Below are 21,248 nucleotides of genomic sequence, written 5' to 3' on the forward strand. Positions count from 1 at the left end.
GGGTCATTTACTGATTTTTTTTTTTTTTTTTAGAGATTCTTTATATATTTTAGATACTTATCTTTTGAAAAGCTTTTATTATGAAAAAGTTTCCAACATACTCAAAAGTAGAAAGAGTAGTACAACGAACTGCCATCAACTCATCACTCAGCATTGTAATATTTTTCTTCTACACCATTTCTCCCCACCCCATGATTTTATATAGCCAATCCAATGTCATTTCATCTGGGAATTTTTTTTTAAATGACCTGTCTTCAAGTTTTACTCTTCTTTTTTTCTTTTTCTTTTTAAAGATTTTATTTATTTATTTGACATAGAGGACAAGCAGGGGAAGCGGCAGAGAGAAAGGGAGAAGGACCCTGGGATCATGACATGAGCTTAAGGCAGCCGCTTAACCAGGCACCCCTCATCTGGGAATTTTTAAACATAAGCAGCACAATACCTTTCTCATACCACTCCTTAAAAGAGAAACAGCATTTTCTTAATATAATTGGGAATTGAGCATTTATCTTGCCTTTTTCTATGAACTGTGTCTCAGGATCTCTAAGTAGTTGAAGAGGGGATGTTTCTCTTTATAGAAGTATTCCAGCTAACGCAAACAAGAAGGAATGATAGAATATCACTGTTCTGTAGCCCCTAAGGAATTGATGGATCAAGGCAATGATCTGTAATGGTTGACAACATCACAGAGTGGGGAGAGACATTACACAGACATTACACAGGTGTGATGGTGATATAATACACTAAATCCTTTGAAATATGTTAAATATTTACTTAAAGATGTGAATTTTATGGTATATAGATTATATCCTGATAAAGTTGTTAAAAGAAAAAGAAGGAAACATAAACAAAAAAACTCACTGGCCCAGATCTCTAATAGCTCCTCCCCTTTTAAGTGGGCATAAGTCTTTTGTGAATTGATTTGAGCTCACTAATAAACTGACAAAGCATATAAGTGAAACAGAGTATCTAGGTTTAGTTTTGAAAGGGCAGAGCACGCTTATTTGTGAGAATTTTTCTGTTGATGCTATTCCACTGTGATTGGCCAAACTGAAAACTGTATCATCTCTTCATCCTCTCCTTTAGATCCCAGACCAAAGTTCCTTACCCTCTTGCTAACCTGACTCATCACATCCTGATTCCTGGGTTCCCCGCTACTCCTGCCTCCTGTTGTAATTTAATTTCCATCACCCTAAAAAGAAAGCTCATGCCCATTTACAGTCACTTCCTTTTCCCACCCCCAGCCCTATGCAAACACTGATCTTTCTGTGTGTCTTTTTTGAACATTTCACATAAATGAAATCATACAATATGAAAAAAAAAAGTAAAACAAAAAACAGACTATATTCTACTTGGTCTCCAGAGGCACCAAAATGAGCGTCTCCCTCCACAGTTGGAGTCATTTAGGGAAAAGTCTCTGGCATAGGCCCTGTGCTCATAAATATTCTGGGAGGAAGCAGTTCCTAGGCCCTGGCACGGGCTTCCACAGCAGAACAACTTGTCCATATCACTTGCAGGTATGAGGAAAGGCCTGAGTCAGACCTGTGGCCAGCCTTTGCTTGTCGCAAGAGGCTCAAATAATGAAGACAATCACATTTCAGTTCTCCTCCCCATGTTGTTCCCTGTGAATTGTCACCTCCTTCCCCCCCACCCTGGGAAGGAGTCACTTCACGCTGAATTCCAGGAACTGATGGGGCACCACTCACCACCCTTAACCCAGCACTGTGCCTCCAGCTTAATATGGGCTTCCACTGCATGTACAGCCCTATGCATGTGCTGGGAGCTGGGGGTGGGGAGTCTCTAGATCCTAAAAATAAGACAAAAGGAGAGAGAGAACCAAAAATTCTATACTTCTGGTGGTGGTTGGTTTCTTCGTACCTTCTAAAAGGGACTGTGAGGATGTTTATTGTTTTGTTTTTTAAAGATTATTTATTTATTTATTTGACAGAGAGAGACACAGTGAGAGAGGGAACACAGGCAGGGGGAGTGGGAGAGGGAGAAGCAGGCTTCCCACCGGGCAGGGAGCCCAATGAGGGGCTCGATACCTGAGTGGAAGGCAGACGCTTAACCACTGAGCCACCCAGGTGCCCTGAGGATGTTTGTTTCCAGAATCATTATGTATCATGGACTTAAACATATTCTTATTATGATTCAATTCATTGCATTTTTATCTTTATTGATACTCATGTTCATCCATTTTTGACCAGTAGGAAAAAACATTCAGGTTAGCTTTTAAGTCCTTTTCACATGGCTGTACCATAGCAGAAAGCAAGAAAACTAAGATGTTATAGGCTCACCTTTGTATTCCCTGGCTTAGATCTGAAAGAATCCATATCTGCAGGGATCCCGTGTTCTTTTTAGTGGCAAATTGTATTTGGAGACTACATCTAGGCACTAGGGGTGTTCATGGCTACTGGGTTGGCCATTGTCTCTTAAGACTTTTTAGTGGACCTCACAAGGAAATAGGTACTTTTAAAATTTGAAACAAAATACATCATGAGTTTATACTAACATTTCTTTAATTCAAGACTACAGGGTTTTAATTTTACACACAACTTTCACATCTAAGGATGTCTCCATAATTACCATGTTTTATCCCACTTTACACCACAATAGTCTCAGAATAGTAATGCCAGCATGTGCACCAACAATATAATTATTGAAAATAGTTTGAAGTTTTTTGGTTTGTTGGTTGCTTCATTTTTGCTTTTGGTCTTAGAGTATTTCCCACTAGAAATGTAACTTTACTGTATTTTAAAGATACTTGTAATAGAACTCAAATGAGTTCTATAAAGTTGGCTTTATTTGTTCCATTTAATTTTATTCTTACGGATTTTGTTCCAAGATTTTATTTTGTTTCATACTATGTAAAATTGGTTCTAAAAGTCATATGTATAAAACAAGCCATATTCAAAGAAGTCTTGTTGCTGCTATCCTGCATCTGCTTCCCCTATTCCAATTTGATTCTTTCCTTCTTCTTATAGTTAATGCTTTCTTAAAATTTTATGGTTTGGGATATTAATCTTTTATTCAGTGACTGATAAGTAGACCCATGGAAGATAAAAAGGTTAAGAAACCACCCATCGGGGCGCCTGGGTGGCTCAGTTGGTTAAGTGTCTGCCTTCGGCTCGGGTCATGATCCCAGGGTCCTGGGGTCGAGTCCTGCATGGGGCTCCTTACTCAGCGGGGAGCCTGCTTCTCCCTCTGCCTGCTGCTCCCCCTGCTTGTGCTCTCTCTTTCTCTCTCTGGCAAATAAATAAATAAAATTTAAAAGAAAAAAGAAAGAAACACACCCATCCACACAATATGTGGAAATTTGATGTGTGATCAAAGAGGTATTACAAATCAGTGGGGAAAGGATGAAAATATTTGATAAATAGTGCTGGGACAGTGGTTATCCATATAGAAAAAAATAAAAATAAGGAATAAATATGGAAAGAAAAATGTTAGCATTTTTAGAAAAAAAAGGGAGGATAACTTTATGACCTAAAGATACAAAATTATTAAGGCAAAGAGCAGAAACCATAAAGGAAAAATGGATAAATTGTAGTGTATTAAAATTTAAAATTTCTTTTTTTGTTTTCATTTATTTATTTGAGATAGAGCATGAGAGGGGGGAGGGGTAGAGGGAGAGGGAGAAGCAGACTCCCCGCTGAGTGGGGAGCCCAACACGGGGCTCAATCCCAGGACCCCAGGATAATGACCCCAGCCAAAGGCAGATGCTCAACCAACTGAGCCACCCAGGTGCCCCTAAAATTCAAAATTTCTATACAACAAAAGAATCATAAGAACAACCCACAGACTAGGGAAAACATAAATGCACTCCTTTTAGGCAAATTTTGGTAAAGGGAAAACAGCATGTACTTCTGAATCCAACATACTTGGGTTCAAATTCTCTGACAAGGTACAGACTAATTAAAACACCTCTAAAATCTTAATTTCAGTTTGCAATGAAGATACAAATACCATACCTTTCCGGGTTTTGTGAACATTAGAGAAAATGTATCTGAAGCATCCATTTAGAGATAATAGGAATTGCATCAGTGGTAATCATTGTTATGAGTAATTGTAATTCACAGTACTTACAAGCAACAACTGAATTAGGGTTTTATTAAGCTACTGAAAACTAACTGGAAATGTTTAGGGCTATACACAAAGGAAAAATAAAGTTCTGCTTAAAACTTAAAACCTTGAAATAAACTGTATTGACCCTCATGGAAACATTTTTTACCAAAGGTTAAAGTGTATTAAATAGGCACTTTTGACTATAAGGTTGGTTATGATCATTCAAACAGCTGAAGTATGAAAAAGGGGGAATGAGGGTAAGGATTCTTAATGCTTGTAAACTAGAACTGGAATTCTTTTACTTGTTTCTTTCTCATTCCTGTTACCTCACAGCTTTGGTCTTCCACGGCCCATATTGTAAATGGCACCTTTTTACCTCTTTGCTCCCATCATTAACACTCTTATTGTGTCTGTGTGGTTTTGGGGGCCTTGGGTGTTTAAGTTTTTTAAATCACATATTTTTGTCAGATTAATACGCATATCATTAGGCTTAGTTGAAATTTTTTTCCTTATAAGGATAAGGGCAGTCTTTTCCCCATTCTGAGAGATAGCTACGTTCAAATCCTTTACTTGTTTCTTTTGGTATTTACCTTTATATTTCTAAATAGTGGGCTTATGTAACTTTCTTTTAAAAAGTTTTTTTAATTCATTCTGTCTTCTGTTTAACATTTTCTTCTCTCACTTCTCTTCTCCACTCATCACACTTTCCCTGTCCCATTTTTTGGCTGTAGTTAAGATTGTTAAATCAGTATTCAGGGTATACAGTATTATTCTGCAAATATTAACAGCTGAAACAAATACTTAATACATTTCATAAGTTCCTTTTTTTCATTATATTTTCTGCTCAGATATCTGCATTACTTGACTGTCCATTTATATTTGAGTGAGATCATTTATCTGGTGGTGTTTTATAGGGGATTAATCAGTTTTTCCAGGAAAGAATTCTTCAGGCTTTTTCTTGGGTGGCTGATACTGTTTTTGTTTTTATAGCTGAGTTGCAGGGTAGGAATGGCAGGGTGAGATGGGAGTGCTAGGAGAATTCACTATTCAACATGTAGACTTTTGCTTAATCTTTTTCCTTTGGTATGGAGCCTTATACTTTCCCTCCAGAATCCACAGGCTCTCTGAATCAGCCTTTGCAGATTAAGCCATCAGTCTTTTGCCATTTGGGAAGAAAAGTAGTTGCTTAGCTATACTGGATGAGGAAAAGATCTAATTACTCATATACAGATTTTTAACTACTTACTCTTCCTATTTTCAGAAGTGTCCTACCTGCTCTTTCGGAGAGTAACTGTTGATTTTAACTCTCCATAAGTCTTGAGATGGATAAGGCGAGTTTTCCTGCTTCCGGTTTTCCTTTCACCTCCCCTCCCCAGCCAGACTGTTTTATGTTTCAGTGTTCTCCTGTCTGCTAAGCTTGCATGTTTTAAGTCTGAAAATTTGATAATTCTTACCTGCTCATTCTCATCACATCTGAAGGTAAATGCCATTTGAAAAAAAAATTGTTCTGCTTTTATTTTGGGATTTCGAGACACATATTTATGTGTTCATTCTGCCTTATTTAACCAGAAGCAGTCTTTATGTTCACATTTCTGCTAGAGGAAATTTGGCCCAGGTATGCTTTAAACCCTTCTCATTTCATAAGTCATTGATCACCCAAGGTTGGGTGTTCAAGGGTCAGTTACTCATCTATAGTATGGTTGCCTGTGGAATGGAATGCCACATGGTATCACAGACAGGTAGATACAGTGATTAACATCTATTACAATGATAGGTTTACGTGAAGAGTTCTGAAGAGTTCAGAATTAAGGTAGGGAAATTATCCATGTTTGTTTTACTTTGTTTTTACAAAGCCTGGAATTTAAAACCCTCTCGTTTGGCTTACATTCATTGTGTTAGAGAGTTCTTATGCCACATGTGCTATTGCGTCCTACTTATGTAAACAACCAGTGAGAATAGGGTGAGTAGAATAAATTCTGAGCATAGCGTATGTATAATCTTAGGGGCCATATGATGGAGACTGAAGTATAGAAGGTAGAATGTTCTGAAGTCACAAAAAGCATAACCACTTATAAATTATTGAGTGTAGCCTACAATGTTGACTGTAGCCTGCAAATTTTGCTTAGGAGGGCAAGAAGTAACATTCTTTTTTCCTTTCTACTTTGGAACTAATTGAGAAACAGACATAGACACATAAAATTTCAGCTTTGTTACTAATAAAAATGGTGTGGGAAGACAAGACCTAGATAAGTGACCTCAGCGGACTTTCTCATACTTAACCCCTGAATTAGACAAGCTTACCCCATCACTGGCTGGGCACTGGTTGGAGACAAAGCAGGTCTCCTCAAACAAAGGCAGAATCAGCCCCTATGTTTACCACGTAGTAGAGGGCTGATTAGAATGCATCTCTTCAAAAGAAGGAAAAACCATAAAAGATAATGCATCCAAAGGTATTGAACTAATTAGGTCCTCCTCCCAAGTTCACCATTCAGTTTAAGTCACTCCTTCCTTGGCTGAGGAGAGAGTGAAGGGATTGGAGAGAAGCTGAAAGTAAGTATTCTTCCTCTACTTTTCCTTCCTGGAGATTTGAGTGGAAATGTGGGGATCACATATTTCCCCTTAACACGCAGCATATAATAGGCATAATATTATGTAGTAATAATATTCATATTCATAATAATAAGTAATGGGCAGTAACTAGCCCATCATTGTGCCACACTTAATTGCATACCACTCATTTTGTACCATGATCGGTAAACTCTTTTTTTTGTTTTTTTAATTTAAATTCTAGTTAGTTGACCTACAGTATTGGTTTCAGGAGTAGAATTCAGTTCATCATTTACATATAATACCTAGTGCTCATCATAACAAGTGCCCTCCTTAATACCCATCACCCATCTATCCCATCCCCTACTCACCTTCCTCCATCAGCCCTCAGTTTGTTCTTTATAGTTAAGAGTCTCTCATGATACGTTTCCCTCTCCCTCTCTTTTTTTCACTCTCTGTTCATCAGTTTTGTTTTTTAATTCCACATATGAGTGAAATCATATGGTATTTTTCTTTTTCTGATTGACTTATTTTGCTTGGCATAATACACTCTAGCTCCATCCATGTCATTGCAAATGGCAAGATATCGTTCTTTTTGATGGCTGAGTAGTATTTCATTATGCATATATATGTGTGTGTATATATATATACATACATGTGTTATGTATATATCTTTATCCGTTCATCAGTTAATGGGGGCATTTGGGCTCTTTCCATAGTTTGGCTATTGTTTATAATGCTGCCATAAGCAGTAAATCCTTTTAATCTGAAAACTTCTCATCATTTTTTGGCACTGGGAAATTTTCTTGTATTATTTCTTCTCCTGGGTTCTTCGTATTTTCATTCCACTACATAGCTATGCCTGTTGGATACTTGCATATGAATATATCCAAGTAAAAGGTAATCTAAGGGACTTTGAAAGGTACCTTTACTTATTTTTTTAAATTTTATTTTATTATGTTATGTTAGTCACCATACAATACATCACCAGTTTTTGATGCAGTGATCCACGATTCCTTGTTTTCATACAACCCCCAGTGCTCCATGCAGTACATGGCCCCCTTAATTACCCATCACTGGGCTAACCCATACCCCCACCCCCTCCCCTCTAAAACCCTCAGTTTGTTTCTCAGAGTCCATAGTCTCTCATGGTTCATCTCTCCTTCTGATATCCCCCCCTTCATTTTTCCCCTACTTCACCTAATGTCCTCCATGCTATTCCTTATGTTCCACAAATAAGTGAAATCATATGATAACTGACTTTCTCTGCTTGACTTATTTCTCCAGTCCCATCCATGTTGATGTAGAAGTTGGGTATTCATCCTTTCTGATGGCTGAATAATATCCCATTGTACATACATCTTTATCCATTCATCTGTTGAAGGGCATCTCAGCCCTTTCCACAGTTTGGCTATTGTGGACATTGCTGCTATGAACATTGGGGTGCATATGGCCCTTCTTTTCACTACATCTGTGTCTTTGGGGTAAATACCCAGTAGTGCAATTGCTGGGTCATAGGGTAGCTCTATTTTTAATTTTTTGAGGAATCTCCACACTGTTTTCAAAGTGGCTGTACCAACTTGCATTCCCACCAACAGTGTAAGAGGGTTCCCCTTTCTCCACAACCTCTCCAACATTTGTTGTTTCTTGCCTTGTCCATTTTTGCCATTCTAACTGGTGTAAGGTAGTATCTCACTGTGGTTTTGATTTGAATTTCCCTGATGGCTAATAATGATGAACATTTTTTCATGTGTCTGTTAGCCATTTGTATGTCTTCTTTGGAGAAGTGTCTGTTCGTGTCTTCTCCCCATTTTTTAACTTAAGGGCTGGTATCCAAGACCTATAAAGAACTTCTCAAACTCAACACTGAAAGGTACTTTTAACTAGAAGTAATATGTGCTTTATCAGCTAATTTTAGACCACCTGTGTTCTGTAAATTCTCTAAGCTGTAACCTGTTTGTGCTTTCTCTCTCTCTCTGTCAAAAAAATAAATAAAATCTTTTAAAAGAAATATTCTGGGAGCACCTGGGTGGTGCAGTTGGTTGAGCATCAGACTCTTGGTTTCTGCTGGGGTTGTGATCTCAGGGTTGTGAGATAAAGCCCTGCATCAAGCTCTGCACTCAGCATGAAGTCTGCTTGAGATTTTCTCTCCCTCTCCCTCTGCGTCTGTCACTCGTGCTTGCTGTCTCTCTCAAATAAATAAATAAATACTAAAAACATTCTGTGCATTTGTAAGAGAATGTATACATATATATTCTATTTATATTTTAAAAATACGTGTAAATGCACATGTACACTATTCTGTATCTTAGCTTTTCTCGCCTGTTTGTTAAGATTGGTTTCTTTCCATATTAGTATACATACATCATTGTCATCCATTTTTAGGGCTTCCATCTATTGCATGTATGTACAAACCATTTGTTTCTCTATTCCCACCTACATTGCTTGTTTTATATTTTTTACTTCTTACAGTGTCACATCTAATACTCTTGTATATTTATCTTTTTCTCTATGTGTGTGTGTATAGGATAAATTCCTAGAAATAGAATTGCCAAGTCAAAGAGTATGTGTTGTTTTTTTAATTGAACTAAATACCACCTTTAATTTCCTCCTCACAGTGTTTGAGGCTTCCTTCTCCCATTCATTCCAAAATAGTGTATCATCAAGTTTTAGATTTTAGTCTATTTGATAAGTGAAACGTATCTTGTTTTTGTGTTTGCATGTATTTAATCAGTTTTATGGCTTCTGAGCTTGTACCTACCCATACATTTTCCCCTTGCATTTTCTTCTAGCATTTTTTGTTTTATTTTTTACTATAAAATTTTGTTAAATATATCATTTATTGGTATTAGGAATAAGGTAGAGTTCCAACTTAAGTTTTTTAAAGGTAATTACTATGACCCTTTTTTATTAATAATCTGCTTTATCCTCAATGTTTTGAAATGCCATTCTTATCTTTGTACTTGAGTTTATTTCTAGACTCTTTTTTTTTTTTTTTAAGTTTTGATTTAAGTAATCTCTACACCAGCGTGGAGCTAGAACTCATGACCCCAAGATCAAGAGTCGCATGCTCTTCTGACTGAACCAGCCAGGTGCCCCTTATTTCTAGATTCTTAATTTTCTTCTGTAGTTTCTCATTATATTACCAAACTACCATGTTGATAAATACATACCATCTTTTTTTTTTTTTTTTTAATAAATAATTGCTACTGTTTGGGCATATATTTTTTTTTCCATTAGTGAAAAGTATTTATTTATTTTTAATTTTTTTGTTTTAATTCCAGTGTAGTTAATATAAGGCATTCAGGTGCACATTATAGTGATTCAGCAATTCGGTATATTCCTCAATGCTCATCAGAATAAGTGTACTATTAATCCCCTTCACCTATTACAACTGTCCTCTTCCTCCCCCCACTGCCCCTCTGGTAACCATCTCCTTGTTCTCTATAGTTAAGAGTCTGTTTTCTGGTTTCTCTTCCTTTTTTCTTTTCTCCTTTTTTTGTTTGTTTTGTTTCTTAAATTCTACATATGAGTGAAATCATATGATATTCCTCTTTCTCTGACTGGCTTATTGCACTTAGCATTATACTCTCTGGCTCCATCTGTGTCATTACAAATGACAAGATTTCAATTCTTTTTATGGCTGAATAACATTCCATTGTATGTGTACCATATTTTCTTTATCCGTTCATCTCTTGATGGACACTTGGGTTGCTTCCATAGTTTGGCTTTTGTAAATAATGCTGCAGTAAACATAGGGAAGCATATATCACATTGAATTAGTGCTTTTGTATTTTTTGGATAGATACGCAGTAGTGGGTAGTATCATAGGGTGGTTCTATTTTTAACTTTTTAAGAAACCTCCATACTGTTTTGTGGTTTTTTGTTTTTTTTTTTAAGATGAGGGGCAGTTTTTTATTTTCACAAATTGTTCGTAGAGATATGAGACTAGAGTACTGAAAAGCTAAATTCACAAAGAAAAATGGTCATTCTTGAAGTACAAAGATGTCTTTGACATCTTGTTTGTTTTTGACCTTTTGTTTGGTTGTTTGTTTTTCTATTTATTTATTTATTTGATGTAGTATTCCATGATTCATTGTTTGCGTATAACACCCAGTGCTCCATTCAGTATGTGCCCTCTTTAATACCCATCACCAGGCTAACCTATCCCCCCCCCCCGAACCCTCAGTTTGTTTCTCAGCGTCCATAGTCTATCATGGTTCGTCTCCCCCTCTGATTTCCCCCCTTTCATTTTTCCCTTCCTACTATCTTCTTCTTCTTTTTTTTTTTTTAACATATAATGTATTATTTGTTTCAGAGGTACAGGTCTGTGATTCAACAGTCTTACACAATTCACAGCACTCACCGTAACACATACCCTCCCCAGTGTCTATCACCCAGCCACCCCATCCCTCACACCTCCCACCACTCCAGCAACCCTCAGTTTGTTTCCTGAGATTAAGAATTCCTCATATCAGTGATCATATGATACATGTCTTTCTCTGATTGATTTATTTAGCTTAGCATAATACCTTCTAGTTCCATCCATGTCATTGCAAATGGCAAGATTTCGGTGTGGTTTTATTTGATGGCTGCATAATATTCCATTGTGTGTGTGTGTGTGTGTGTGTGTGTACACATTATCCATTCATCAGTCGATGGACATCTTCGCTCTTTCCATAGTTTGGCTGTTGTGGACGTTGCTGCTATAAATTTTGGGGTGCACATACCCCTTTGGATCACTACATTTGTATCTTTGGGATAAATACCCAGTAGTGCGTTTGCTGGGTCATACAGTAGCTCTATTTTCAATTTTTTGAGGAACCTCCACACTGTTTTCCAGAGTGGCTGCACCAGCTTGCATTCCTACCAACAGTGTGGGAGGGTCCCCCTTTCTCCACATCCTTGCCAACATCTGTTGTTTCCTGACTTGTTAATTTTAGCCATTCTGACTGGTGTGAGGTGATATCTCATTGAGGTTTTGATTTGGATTTCCCTGATGCTGAGCGATGTTGAGCACTGTTTCATGTGTCTGTTGGCCATTTGGCTGTCTTTTCCGGAAAAATGTCTGTTCATGTCTTCTGCCCATTTCTTGATTGGATTATTTATTCTTTGGGTGTTGAGTTTGATAAGTTCTTTATAGATTTTGGATACTAGCCCTTTATCTGATATGTCATTTGCAAATATCTTCTCCCATTCTGTCGGTTGTCTTTTGGTTTTGTTGACTGTTTCCTTTGCCGTGCAAAAGCTTTTTATCTTGATGCAGTCCCAATAGTTCATTCTTGCCCTTGCTTCCCTTGCCTTTGGCGATGCTTCTAGGAAGAAGTTGCTGCGGCTGAGGTCGAAGAGATTGCTGCCTGTGTTCTCCTTTAGGATTTTGATGGACTCCTTCTTACATTTAGGTCTTTCATCCATTTTGAGTCTATTTTTGTGTGTGGTGTAAGGAAATGGTCCAGTTTCATTCTTCTGCATGTGGCTATCCAATTTTCCCAACACCATTTGTTGAACAGACTGTCTTTTTTCCATTGGACATTCTTTCCTGCTTTGTCAAAGATTAGTTGACCATAGAGTTGAGGGTCCATTTCTGGGCTTTTCATTCTGTTCCACTGATCTATGTGTCTGTTTTTGTGTCAGGACCATACTGTCTTGATGATGACTGCTTTGTAATAGAGCTTGCAGTCCGGAACTGTGATGCCGCCAGCTTTGCTTTGCTTTTTCAACATTCCTCTGGCTATTCGGGGTCTTTTCTGGTTCCATACAAATTTTAGGATTATTTGTTCCATTTCTTTGAAAAAAATGGATGGTATTTTGATAGGGATTGCATTGAATGTGTAGATTGCTCTAGGTAGCATTGACATCTTCACAATATTTATTCTTCCAATACGTGAGCATGGAACGTTTTTCCATTTCTTTGTGTCTTCCTCAGTTTCTTTCATGAGTATTTTATAGTTTTCTGAGTACAGATTCTTTGCCTCTTTGGTTAGATTTATTCCTAGGTATCTTATGATTTTGGGTACAGTTGTAAATGGGATCGACTCCTTAATTTCTCTTCCTTCTGTCTTGTTGGTGTATAGGAATGCCACTGATTTCTGTGCATTGATTTTATATCCTGCCACTTGACTGAATGCCTGTATGAGTTCTAGCAGTTTTGGGGTAGAGTCTTTTGGGTTTTCCACGTAAAGTATCATATCATCTGCAAAGAGTGAGAGTTTGACTTCTTCTTTGCCAATTCGGATGCCTTTTCTTTCTTTTTGTTATCTGATTGCTGTGGCTAGGACTTCTAGTACTCTGTTGAATAGCAGTGGTGATAGTGGACATCCCTGCCGCGTTCCTGACCTTAGGGGGAAAGCTCTCAGTTTTTCCCCATTGAGAATGATATTCGCTGTAGGTTTTTCATAGATGGCTTTTATGATATTGAGGTATGTACCCTCTATCCCTACACTCTGAAGAGTTTTGATCAAGAAAGGATGCTGTACTTTGTCAAATGCTTTTTCTGCATCTATTGAGAGGATCATATGGTTCTTGTTCTTTTTTGTTTTTGTTTTTGTTTTTTGTTTTGTTCTTTCTTTTATTAATGTATCACGTTGATTGATTTGTGGATGTTGAATCAGCCTTGCAGCCCAGGAATAAATCCCCTTGGTCGTGTGAATAATCCTTTTAATGTACTGTTGGATCCTGTTGGCTAGGATTTTGGTGAGAATTTTTGCATGTTGAACATGCATCCATGTTCATCAGGGATATTTGTTTGTAGTTCTCCTTTTTGATGGAGTCTTTGCCTGGTTTTGGGATCAAGGTAATGCTGGCTTTGTAAAATGAGTTTGGAAGTTTTCCTTCCATTTCTATTCTTTGAAACAGCTTCAGAAGAGTAGGTATTAATTCTTCTTTAAATGTTTGGTTAGAATTCCCCTGGGAAGCCCTCTGGCCCTGGGCTCTTGTTTATTGGGAGATTTTTGATTACTCCTTCAATTTCCTTAGTGGTTATGGGTCTGTTCAGATTTTCTAATTCTTCCTGGTTCAGTTTTGGTAGTTTATATGTCTCTGGGAATGCATCCATTTCTTCCAGATTATCTAATTTGCAGGCGTATAGTTGCTCATATATGTTCTGACAGTTGTTTATATTTCTTTGGTGTTGGTTGTGATCTCTCCTCTTTCATTCATGATTTTCTTGATTTGGGTCATTTCTCTTTTCTTTTTGATAAGTCTGGCCAGGGGTTTATCAATCTTATTAATTATTTCAAAGAACCAGCTCCTAGTTTCTTTGATCTGTTCTACTGTTCTTTTGGTTTCTATTTCATTGATTTCTGCTCTGATCTTTATTATTTCTCTTCTCCTGCTGGGTTTAGGCTTTATTTGCTGTTCTTTCTCCAGCTCCTTTAGGTGTAGGGTTAGGTTGTGTATTTGAGACCTTTCTTATTTTTTGAGAAAGGCTTGTATTGCTATATATTCCTCTTAGGACTGCCTTTGCTGCATCCCAAAGATTTTGAACAGTTGTGTTTTCATCTTCATTTGTTTCCATGAATTTTTTAAATTTTTCTTTAATTTCCTGGTTGACACATTCATTCTTTAATAGGATGCTCTTTAGCCTCCATCTATTTGAGTTCTTTCTGACTTTCCTCTTGTGATTGAGTTCTAGTTTCAAAGCATTATGGTCCGAAAATATGCAGGGAATGATCTCAATCTTTTGGTACCAGTTGAGACCTGAGGATGTGATTTATTCTGGAGAATGTTCCATGGGCACTAGAGAAGAATGTGTATTCTGTTGCTTTGGGATGGAATGTTCTTGAATATATCTGTGAAGTCCATTTGGTCCAGTGTGTCATTTAAAGTCTTTATTTCCTTGTTGATCTTTTGCTTAGATGATATGTCCATTTCAGTGAGGGGGGTGTTAAAGTCCCCTACTATTACTGTATTGTTGTCGATGTGTTTCTTTGATTTTGTTATTAATTGGCTTATATAATTGGCTGCTCCCATGTTAGGGGCATAGATATTTACAATTGTTAGATCTTCTTGTTGGATAGACCCTTTAAGTAGGATATAGTGTCCTTCCTCATCTCTTATTACAGTCTTTGGTTTAAAATCTAATTTGTCTGATATGAGGATTGCCACCCCATCTTTCTTTTGATGTTCCTTAGCATGGTGAATGGTTTTCCAACCCCTCACTTTCAATCTGGAGGTGTCTTTGGGTCTAAAATGAGTCTCTTGCAGACAGCATGTCGATGGTCTTGTTTTTTTATCCAATCTGATACCTGTCTTTCTATTGGACATTTAGCCCATTTACTTTCGGGTAACTATTGAAACATATGAATTTAGTGCAGTTGTATTGCCTGTAAAGTGACTGTTACTGTATATTGTCTCTGTTCCTTTCTGGTCTATGTTACATTTAGGCTCTCTCTTTGCTTAGAGGACCCCTTTCAATATTTCTTTAGGGCTGGTTTTGTGTTTGCAAATTCTTTTAGTTTTTGTTTGTCCTGGAAGCTTTTTATCTCTCCTATTTTCAGTGATAGCCTAGCTGGATATAGTATTCTTGGCTGCATATTTTTCTCATTTAGTGCTCTGAATATATCCTGCCAGTCCTTTCTGGCCTGCCAGGTCTCTGTGGATATGTCTGTTACCAATCTAATGTTTCTACCATTGTAGGTTACAGACCTCTTGTCCCAAGCTGCTTTCAGGATTTTCCCTTTGTCTCTGAGACTTGGGAGTTTTACTATTAGGGTGTTGACCTATTTTTATTGATTTTGAGGGGGGTTCTGTGTGCCTCCTGGATTTTGATGCCTGTTTCCTTCCCCGAATTAGGGAAGTTCTCTGCTGTAATTTGCTCCAGTATACCTTCTGTCCCCTCTCTCTTTCTTCTTCTTCTGGGATCCCAATTATTCTAATACTGTTTCGTCTTATGGTATCACTTATCTCTCGAATTCTGCCCTCGTGACCCAGTAGTTATTTATCTCTCTTTTTCTCAGCTTCTTTATTCTCCATCATTTGATCTTCTCTATCACTAATTCTTTCTTCTGCCTCATTTATCCTAGCAGTTAGAGCCTCCAGTTTTGATTGCACCTCATTAATAGCCTTTTTGATTTTGACTTGGTTAGATTTTAGTTCTTTTATTTCTCCAGAAAGGGTTTCTCTAGTATCTCCCATGCTTTTTTCAAGCCCAGCTAGTATCTTTATAATCGTCATTCTGAACTCTAGTTCTGACATCTTACTAATGTCCGTATTGATTAGGTCCCTGGCAGTCAGTACTGTCTCTTGTTCTTTTTTTTGAGGTGATATTTTCCATCTTGTCATTTTGTCCAGAGGAGAATAGATGAATGAGAGAACAAAATGCTAACAGGATAACAACAAGCCCAGAAAAATACTAAACAAATCAGAAGAGACCCGAAAACAAGGGAAAGAAAGAGAAAAGAAAAAAAGGATATGATCAGGCTGGTGAACAGATCAGTGCCACACACTAGATTTTGGGTGTATTTTGGTCTGTTTGAAGAAACTGCCTCCTAAAATTTTAAAGAAAGGAGAAACATGTACAAAAATAAGGGTAAATACAATGAAGGGATGGAATATGACTGTAAAAATGAAAATTATAAAAGATTTCATAAAATGAATTGATAAGTTGGTTGAAAAAAAGAGAAATTTAAAAAAAAGGGGGGGAGAATGTGATCAGGCAGGAGACTAGAACAAAGCCATACACTAGAGATTTAGGGTATATTTTGGTCTGTTAGAAGAAACTGCATCCCAAAATTTTAAAGAGAAAACAACTTATGTATATATACACCAAAAATAAGGTTAACTACAATGAATGGATAGAATATGACTCTAAAAATGGAAAAGAAAAAAGATTTTTAAAAAAGGGATTGATAAGATGTTGGTTGAAAAAGCGAAAAAGAAAAAGTAAAAAAAAAAAAAAAAGGAAAGTAAAATTAAAAAATTAACTTTTAAAGACTAAAGAATCATGGGAAAAAAAGCCATGAATTCTATGTGCTGTATTCCCCTAGTGCTGGTGTTCTGCCATTCTCATTGATCGGTAAACTTGGTCTTGGCTGGCTGTTCTTGCTGATCTTCTGGGGGCGGGGCCTGTCGCAGTGATTATCAGATGTCTTTGCCCAAGGCAGAATTGCCCCTCCCCTGCCAGGGGCTGGGCTAGGTAATCTGTTGGGGTTTGCTTTTGGAGCTTTTGTTCCCTGCAAGCTCTCTGTCCAGCTTTGGAGGATGAGATTTAAAATGGCAGCCTCCCAGTCTCTGCCCCAGAGGAGCTGAGGACCCGGGGCCCCACTCCTCAATGAGCCCCCAGAGAAAAGCAGTCATTCACTCCGGTCTCCCCCGTCTCTGGCTGCAGTCCGTGCTCACCCGGCCTGTGACCTTTCTATCTCTGGCACATGACCCCGTGTGGAGTCTCCAAACCCAGCAGATGCCTGCGGTACGCTCCCGTGCCACTCCTCCCAGGGGAGGAAGGGGAGTCTCCCCGGATCTGCCGCTTGTTGGGTCCCTGCTGGAGGAGCAGTGGCCCGACTGTGCCACAGATCACGGTTTATGGCAACCCCAAGCTGAGAGCCCACTCCTTGGCTCTGTCTCTCCAGCTGGCTTCCCTGCTCCGATACCTGGGATCTCTGCTGCACTCAGGCACCCCCAGTCTTTCTGTGACCCTGACGGTCCTGAGACCACACTGTCCCAGTGAGTGTTCCACCCCCCGCTTAGCCACTGGAGTGACGTCCCTCAGTGGAGCAGACTTCTGAAAGTTCCGATTTTGTGCCCCGCTGCTCTGTCACTTGCCGGTAGCCATCTGACAGAGGCTCCCTCCCCCTGCGGTCTGTCTTCCCGAATATCGCCTTGGATTCACTTCTCTCCATGGTCCTAACTTCCAGAAAGTAGTCACTTTTCTGTTCAGGGAATTGCTGCTATTCTTTTCTTCGATCTCCTGTTGAGTTTGTAGGTGTTCAGAATGGTTTGATAGCTACCTAGCTGAATTCCTGGGACCAGACAAAATTTAGGTCTCCTACTCCTCTGCCATCTTGCTCCTCCTCCCCTCCATACTGTTTTCCACAGTGGCTGCACCAGTTTGCATTCCCACCAACAGTGCAAGATGGTTCTTTTTCCCACATCCTCACCAACACTTATTGTTTCATGAGTTTTTTATTTTAGCTATTCTGACAGGTGTAAAGTGGTATCTTTGTAGTTTTGATTTGCATTTGCCTGGTGATGAGTGATGTTGAGCATCTTTTCATGTGTCTGTTCGCTGTCTGTATGCCTTTCGAGAAATATCTGTTCATGTCTTCTGCCTGTTTTTTAGTTGGATTATTTGGTTTTTTATTGTTGAGTTGGCTAAGTTCTTCATATATTTTTGGATGCTAACTCTTTATCAAGTATGTCATTTGCAAATATTTTTTCCTGTTTAGTAGTTGTTGTGATCCTTTATTTTTAAAATAAATTAATCTTAGTTATTGTTTTTCTTGTTCTGTTAAACTTTAAGTCATATATGAATTAAGATTTTATTTTTTCTTCCACTGTGTTTTTAGTCTCTGAAACCAATTTAATTTGTTTTTTGTTTTTTGTTGTTGTTTTTTACAATAGTTGCCACAAAGTGTATGTTACATTAGTTTCAGGTGTACTCTGGAACCAGTTTTTAGATGTCAGTTCATGAGTTCCTCCCTGGTCAATGCATTGTGATTCAGAAGTATTCTGTGGTCAGATATAAACACTATATAACTCCATAATTTCTCCTCAGTTTGAAGAATTTTTCTTTTCTTTTCTAGCCTTTAATCTAGACAACGAACAACCAGATTATGATATGGATTCAGAAGATGAAACCTTATTAAATAGACTTAACAGAAAGATGGAAATTAAGCCTTTGCAATTTGAAATTATGATTGACAGACTTGAAAAAGCCAGTTCTAATCAGGTACTGTACCTTGTAAAAATGTCTCCTGTCTTACAATTAATCCAGTTAGCAACTTTATTTTGCATTTTCTTTAGATCTGAGTATATTGTATTATACTGCCTTTTGAATTTTCCTGACATCCTAGAATTTCTGTTTACAGTATTCCTTGAACTGACCACTTAAGCATAATTTCTTTGAATAGGAGTATATAGAGTACTATTCTGACCTTTCTTCTTGTTTGTATATAAAAATAATACTAGCTGCAATGCTATATAACATATTCTCGATCCTTTTCATAGGCTGAAGTTGCTTGGTTGTGTCTTTAAGGCAGATATCTCATACCATATCCTTCTTAGTTGCTCAAATTTATTAAGGTACCCATTATCATTTTAGATGTATTTTAGTTTTACTTATATATTTAAAATTTTAAGTGAAGAAAAAATTATTCACAAGGAAATAATTTTCTTTAGTGGGTCATTCTAAATATGGTACAGAGAACTGAAAGTGGTATGGTCTTTTTGGAAAGCAGTTAGGCAGCATATGTCAGGAACCTTAAAATGTTTTTGCTTTTGGTTTAGTAATCCTGCGTCTAGGAATCATTCTCAAAAAAAAAAAAAAATTAGTGAAAATGTCAAAGATTTTTGAACAAGGATGTTCAGAATAACTTATAAGTCGTCTGTAGGGTGGAATATCACACAGCCATTAAAAACTATTTTGAATATCAATGGAAGTTGCTCGTTATATAATGTTAGAGTTCAAAAAAAGGATACAGATTTGTTTAAGTACAAAACTCTGAGATTCATTTAAAGCATTTACATTTATATGTGTGCATTTAATGAAAGATGAAAGCCCCACAAAATACCAGTAATGGTTCTATTTAGGTGGTAGAATTATTGGTGATTTTTATGTTCTTTATTGTTTTTCTGTTTTCCAAATTTACTGTTATGAACATGTATAGATATTGTAATTGGATTTAAAAAATAAACTATTTTTAAAAATAATTTCTTGGTGTACCTGTGTGTGTATTAATATATTAATTGTTATTAATGTAAGAAGTTACAGAAATAAATAAATGTTTTACAGTAGACCGTAAACACTTTTCACTAGTTTACCCATTACAAATTCATTATTTTCCTTTACTTCCCAACTTAAGTCCTTGAAGCATTACCAGCTCTTCAGAACATTTTAAAAAACTTCTCCATTTTGTGAAAGGACTTTGCTGCATATTTAGCCTTTCTACCAGTCTTTCCCCCCCATTTGGATGGAAAGTAATATTTGATGTGCAATCAAAAGAAGTACGTTGAAAACTGAATTTTGTAAATTTCAGCTTAGTTGGTTTTTTGAGAGCTTGACTTTTTTTATTGGAAATTTGTTTTAATTATCAGATTGAATATCAAAAATATTTTTATTAGCGCCCACAGTTTTCCTAAGATTTTGATCACTGGCATTAGGTGTGATTTCATTTTTCTTCTTAATATGAGACTTTTCTAGCAATCCTAAGTTTAGTCTTTATTTGGTATTTCTACTATTTTCCATGATTGCTCAGAAATTACTGGTGGTGAAGCCTTCAGCTCTCTGTTATGTAATTTGCTTTATTTCATTTCTGTCAATAATAGTTATTTAGTACTTAGGTGAGCAAGTTCTGCCCTTGGGGAGTTTATTATCTAAGTGGGGACAGGATAAGCAAAAAGCATATGTGAACAATATATTTAACGATCCACGTACAATCAGTAAAATATCTTATTTTACTTCTCTTTGCTCAGTGACAAGCTTTTAAACCCTAAAACTGAGTAAGCTCAGAGCATGATAGTACGTGCTTTCAGCAGTGTTGTAGACAAAGGTGGAGGTTCATCTTAGGGAAAGATAATGGTCCTGTTATTAGGACTAAGGATTAAAGATACCAAAGGTTATTCTCATTCTAGGTGCCTGAATTGTGGATTCATGGATTTCTTTATTTTTCCTTTTTGGCAGCTGACATAGTAGCAGATCTCAAAGCAAGGAATCAAGTTTGTGGTTAAAGCAATATTTAAAAAAAAATTTTTTTTAAGCAATATTAGGTTGGTAGAGAAGACATAAAAGATAGACTGAGACAAAGCTTCTTCCCCCGTCTTTCTGCAATGAAGTCATTATTGAAAATTCCTGTTGCCAAATACTGTGATAATTTTCAGTCCCCATTCATTTATTTTAATTGAGCTCTCCTTATTTCTTCAAACCCATCACCTTTGGTCTTTGGAATATACTTTATTCTTTCCTGATTTTTAAAGTTATTTTCTGTGATCATTCCTTCTAATTGTCTTTTACCGAGTCCTTTTCATTAATTGCTACAAACATCAGAGTTTCTTGAAATTCTGTTCTTGGTATTCTTATCCTATATGTTTGGGGTTAATATCACCTTAGCAAGGACTTTTGTGAGCATAATAATACATATATCCTTACCCTTGACCTCCTTCTCAAGCTCCAGGAGGACTCTTTTTTCTCTTTTCGTGCTACCTGTTGGCATCTCCATCTAGATGGTCCACAGACCTCTCAAGTGTAACTTTTCTGACATACTCTCTTAACTACACATGATCCTTTATCATATTCCTTATCTCTCCAGTGACTCCCAAAATGATGTGTTTTTTATCCCTTTTCCATCAGTCCCTAAATTTCTGATTTCTTCCTCAATGCACCTGTATATTCCTTGCATGTTTCATCTTTAATTATCTCTTCTCTCATTTCTTCAGTCTCTCTCTTTTTGCCGAAAAATGTGCCAAGGGTCCCTATTTCCAAG

At 37.2% G+C, this 21,248-nt stretch overlaps 1 protein-coding gene across 3 annotated transcripts in view; it reads left to right on the forward strand.

The window, feature by feature from the left end:
• Nucleotides 1-21,248, forward strand: part of EPC2 (enhancer of polycomb homolog 2) — a 124,185-nt gene that overhangs the window by 68,137 nt on the left and 34,800 nt on the right. For all 3 annotated transcript variants that reach the window (XM_045868904.3, XM_045868903.3, XM_064586512.1), the window contains exon 3: nucleotides 18,354-18,499. In XM_045868904.3, coding sequence (XP_045724860.1) covers nucleotides 18,354-18,499 — 146 coding nt within the window. The remainder of the gene's footprint in view (nucleotides 1-18,353; nucleotides 18,500-21,248) is intronic.

The sequence above is a fragment of the Mirounga angustirostris genome, unplaced genomic scaffold (genome assembly GCF_029215605.1).
Source record: "Mirounga angustirostris isolate CCGP_5_RB_7025 unplaced genomic scaffold, mMirAng1.0.hap1 SCAF_3, whole genome shotgun sequence".
In the NCBI taxonomy this organism is placed as follows: domain Eukaryota; kingdom Metazoa; phylum Chordata; class Mammalia; order Carnivora; family Phocidae; genus Mirounga; species Mirounga angustirostris.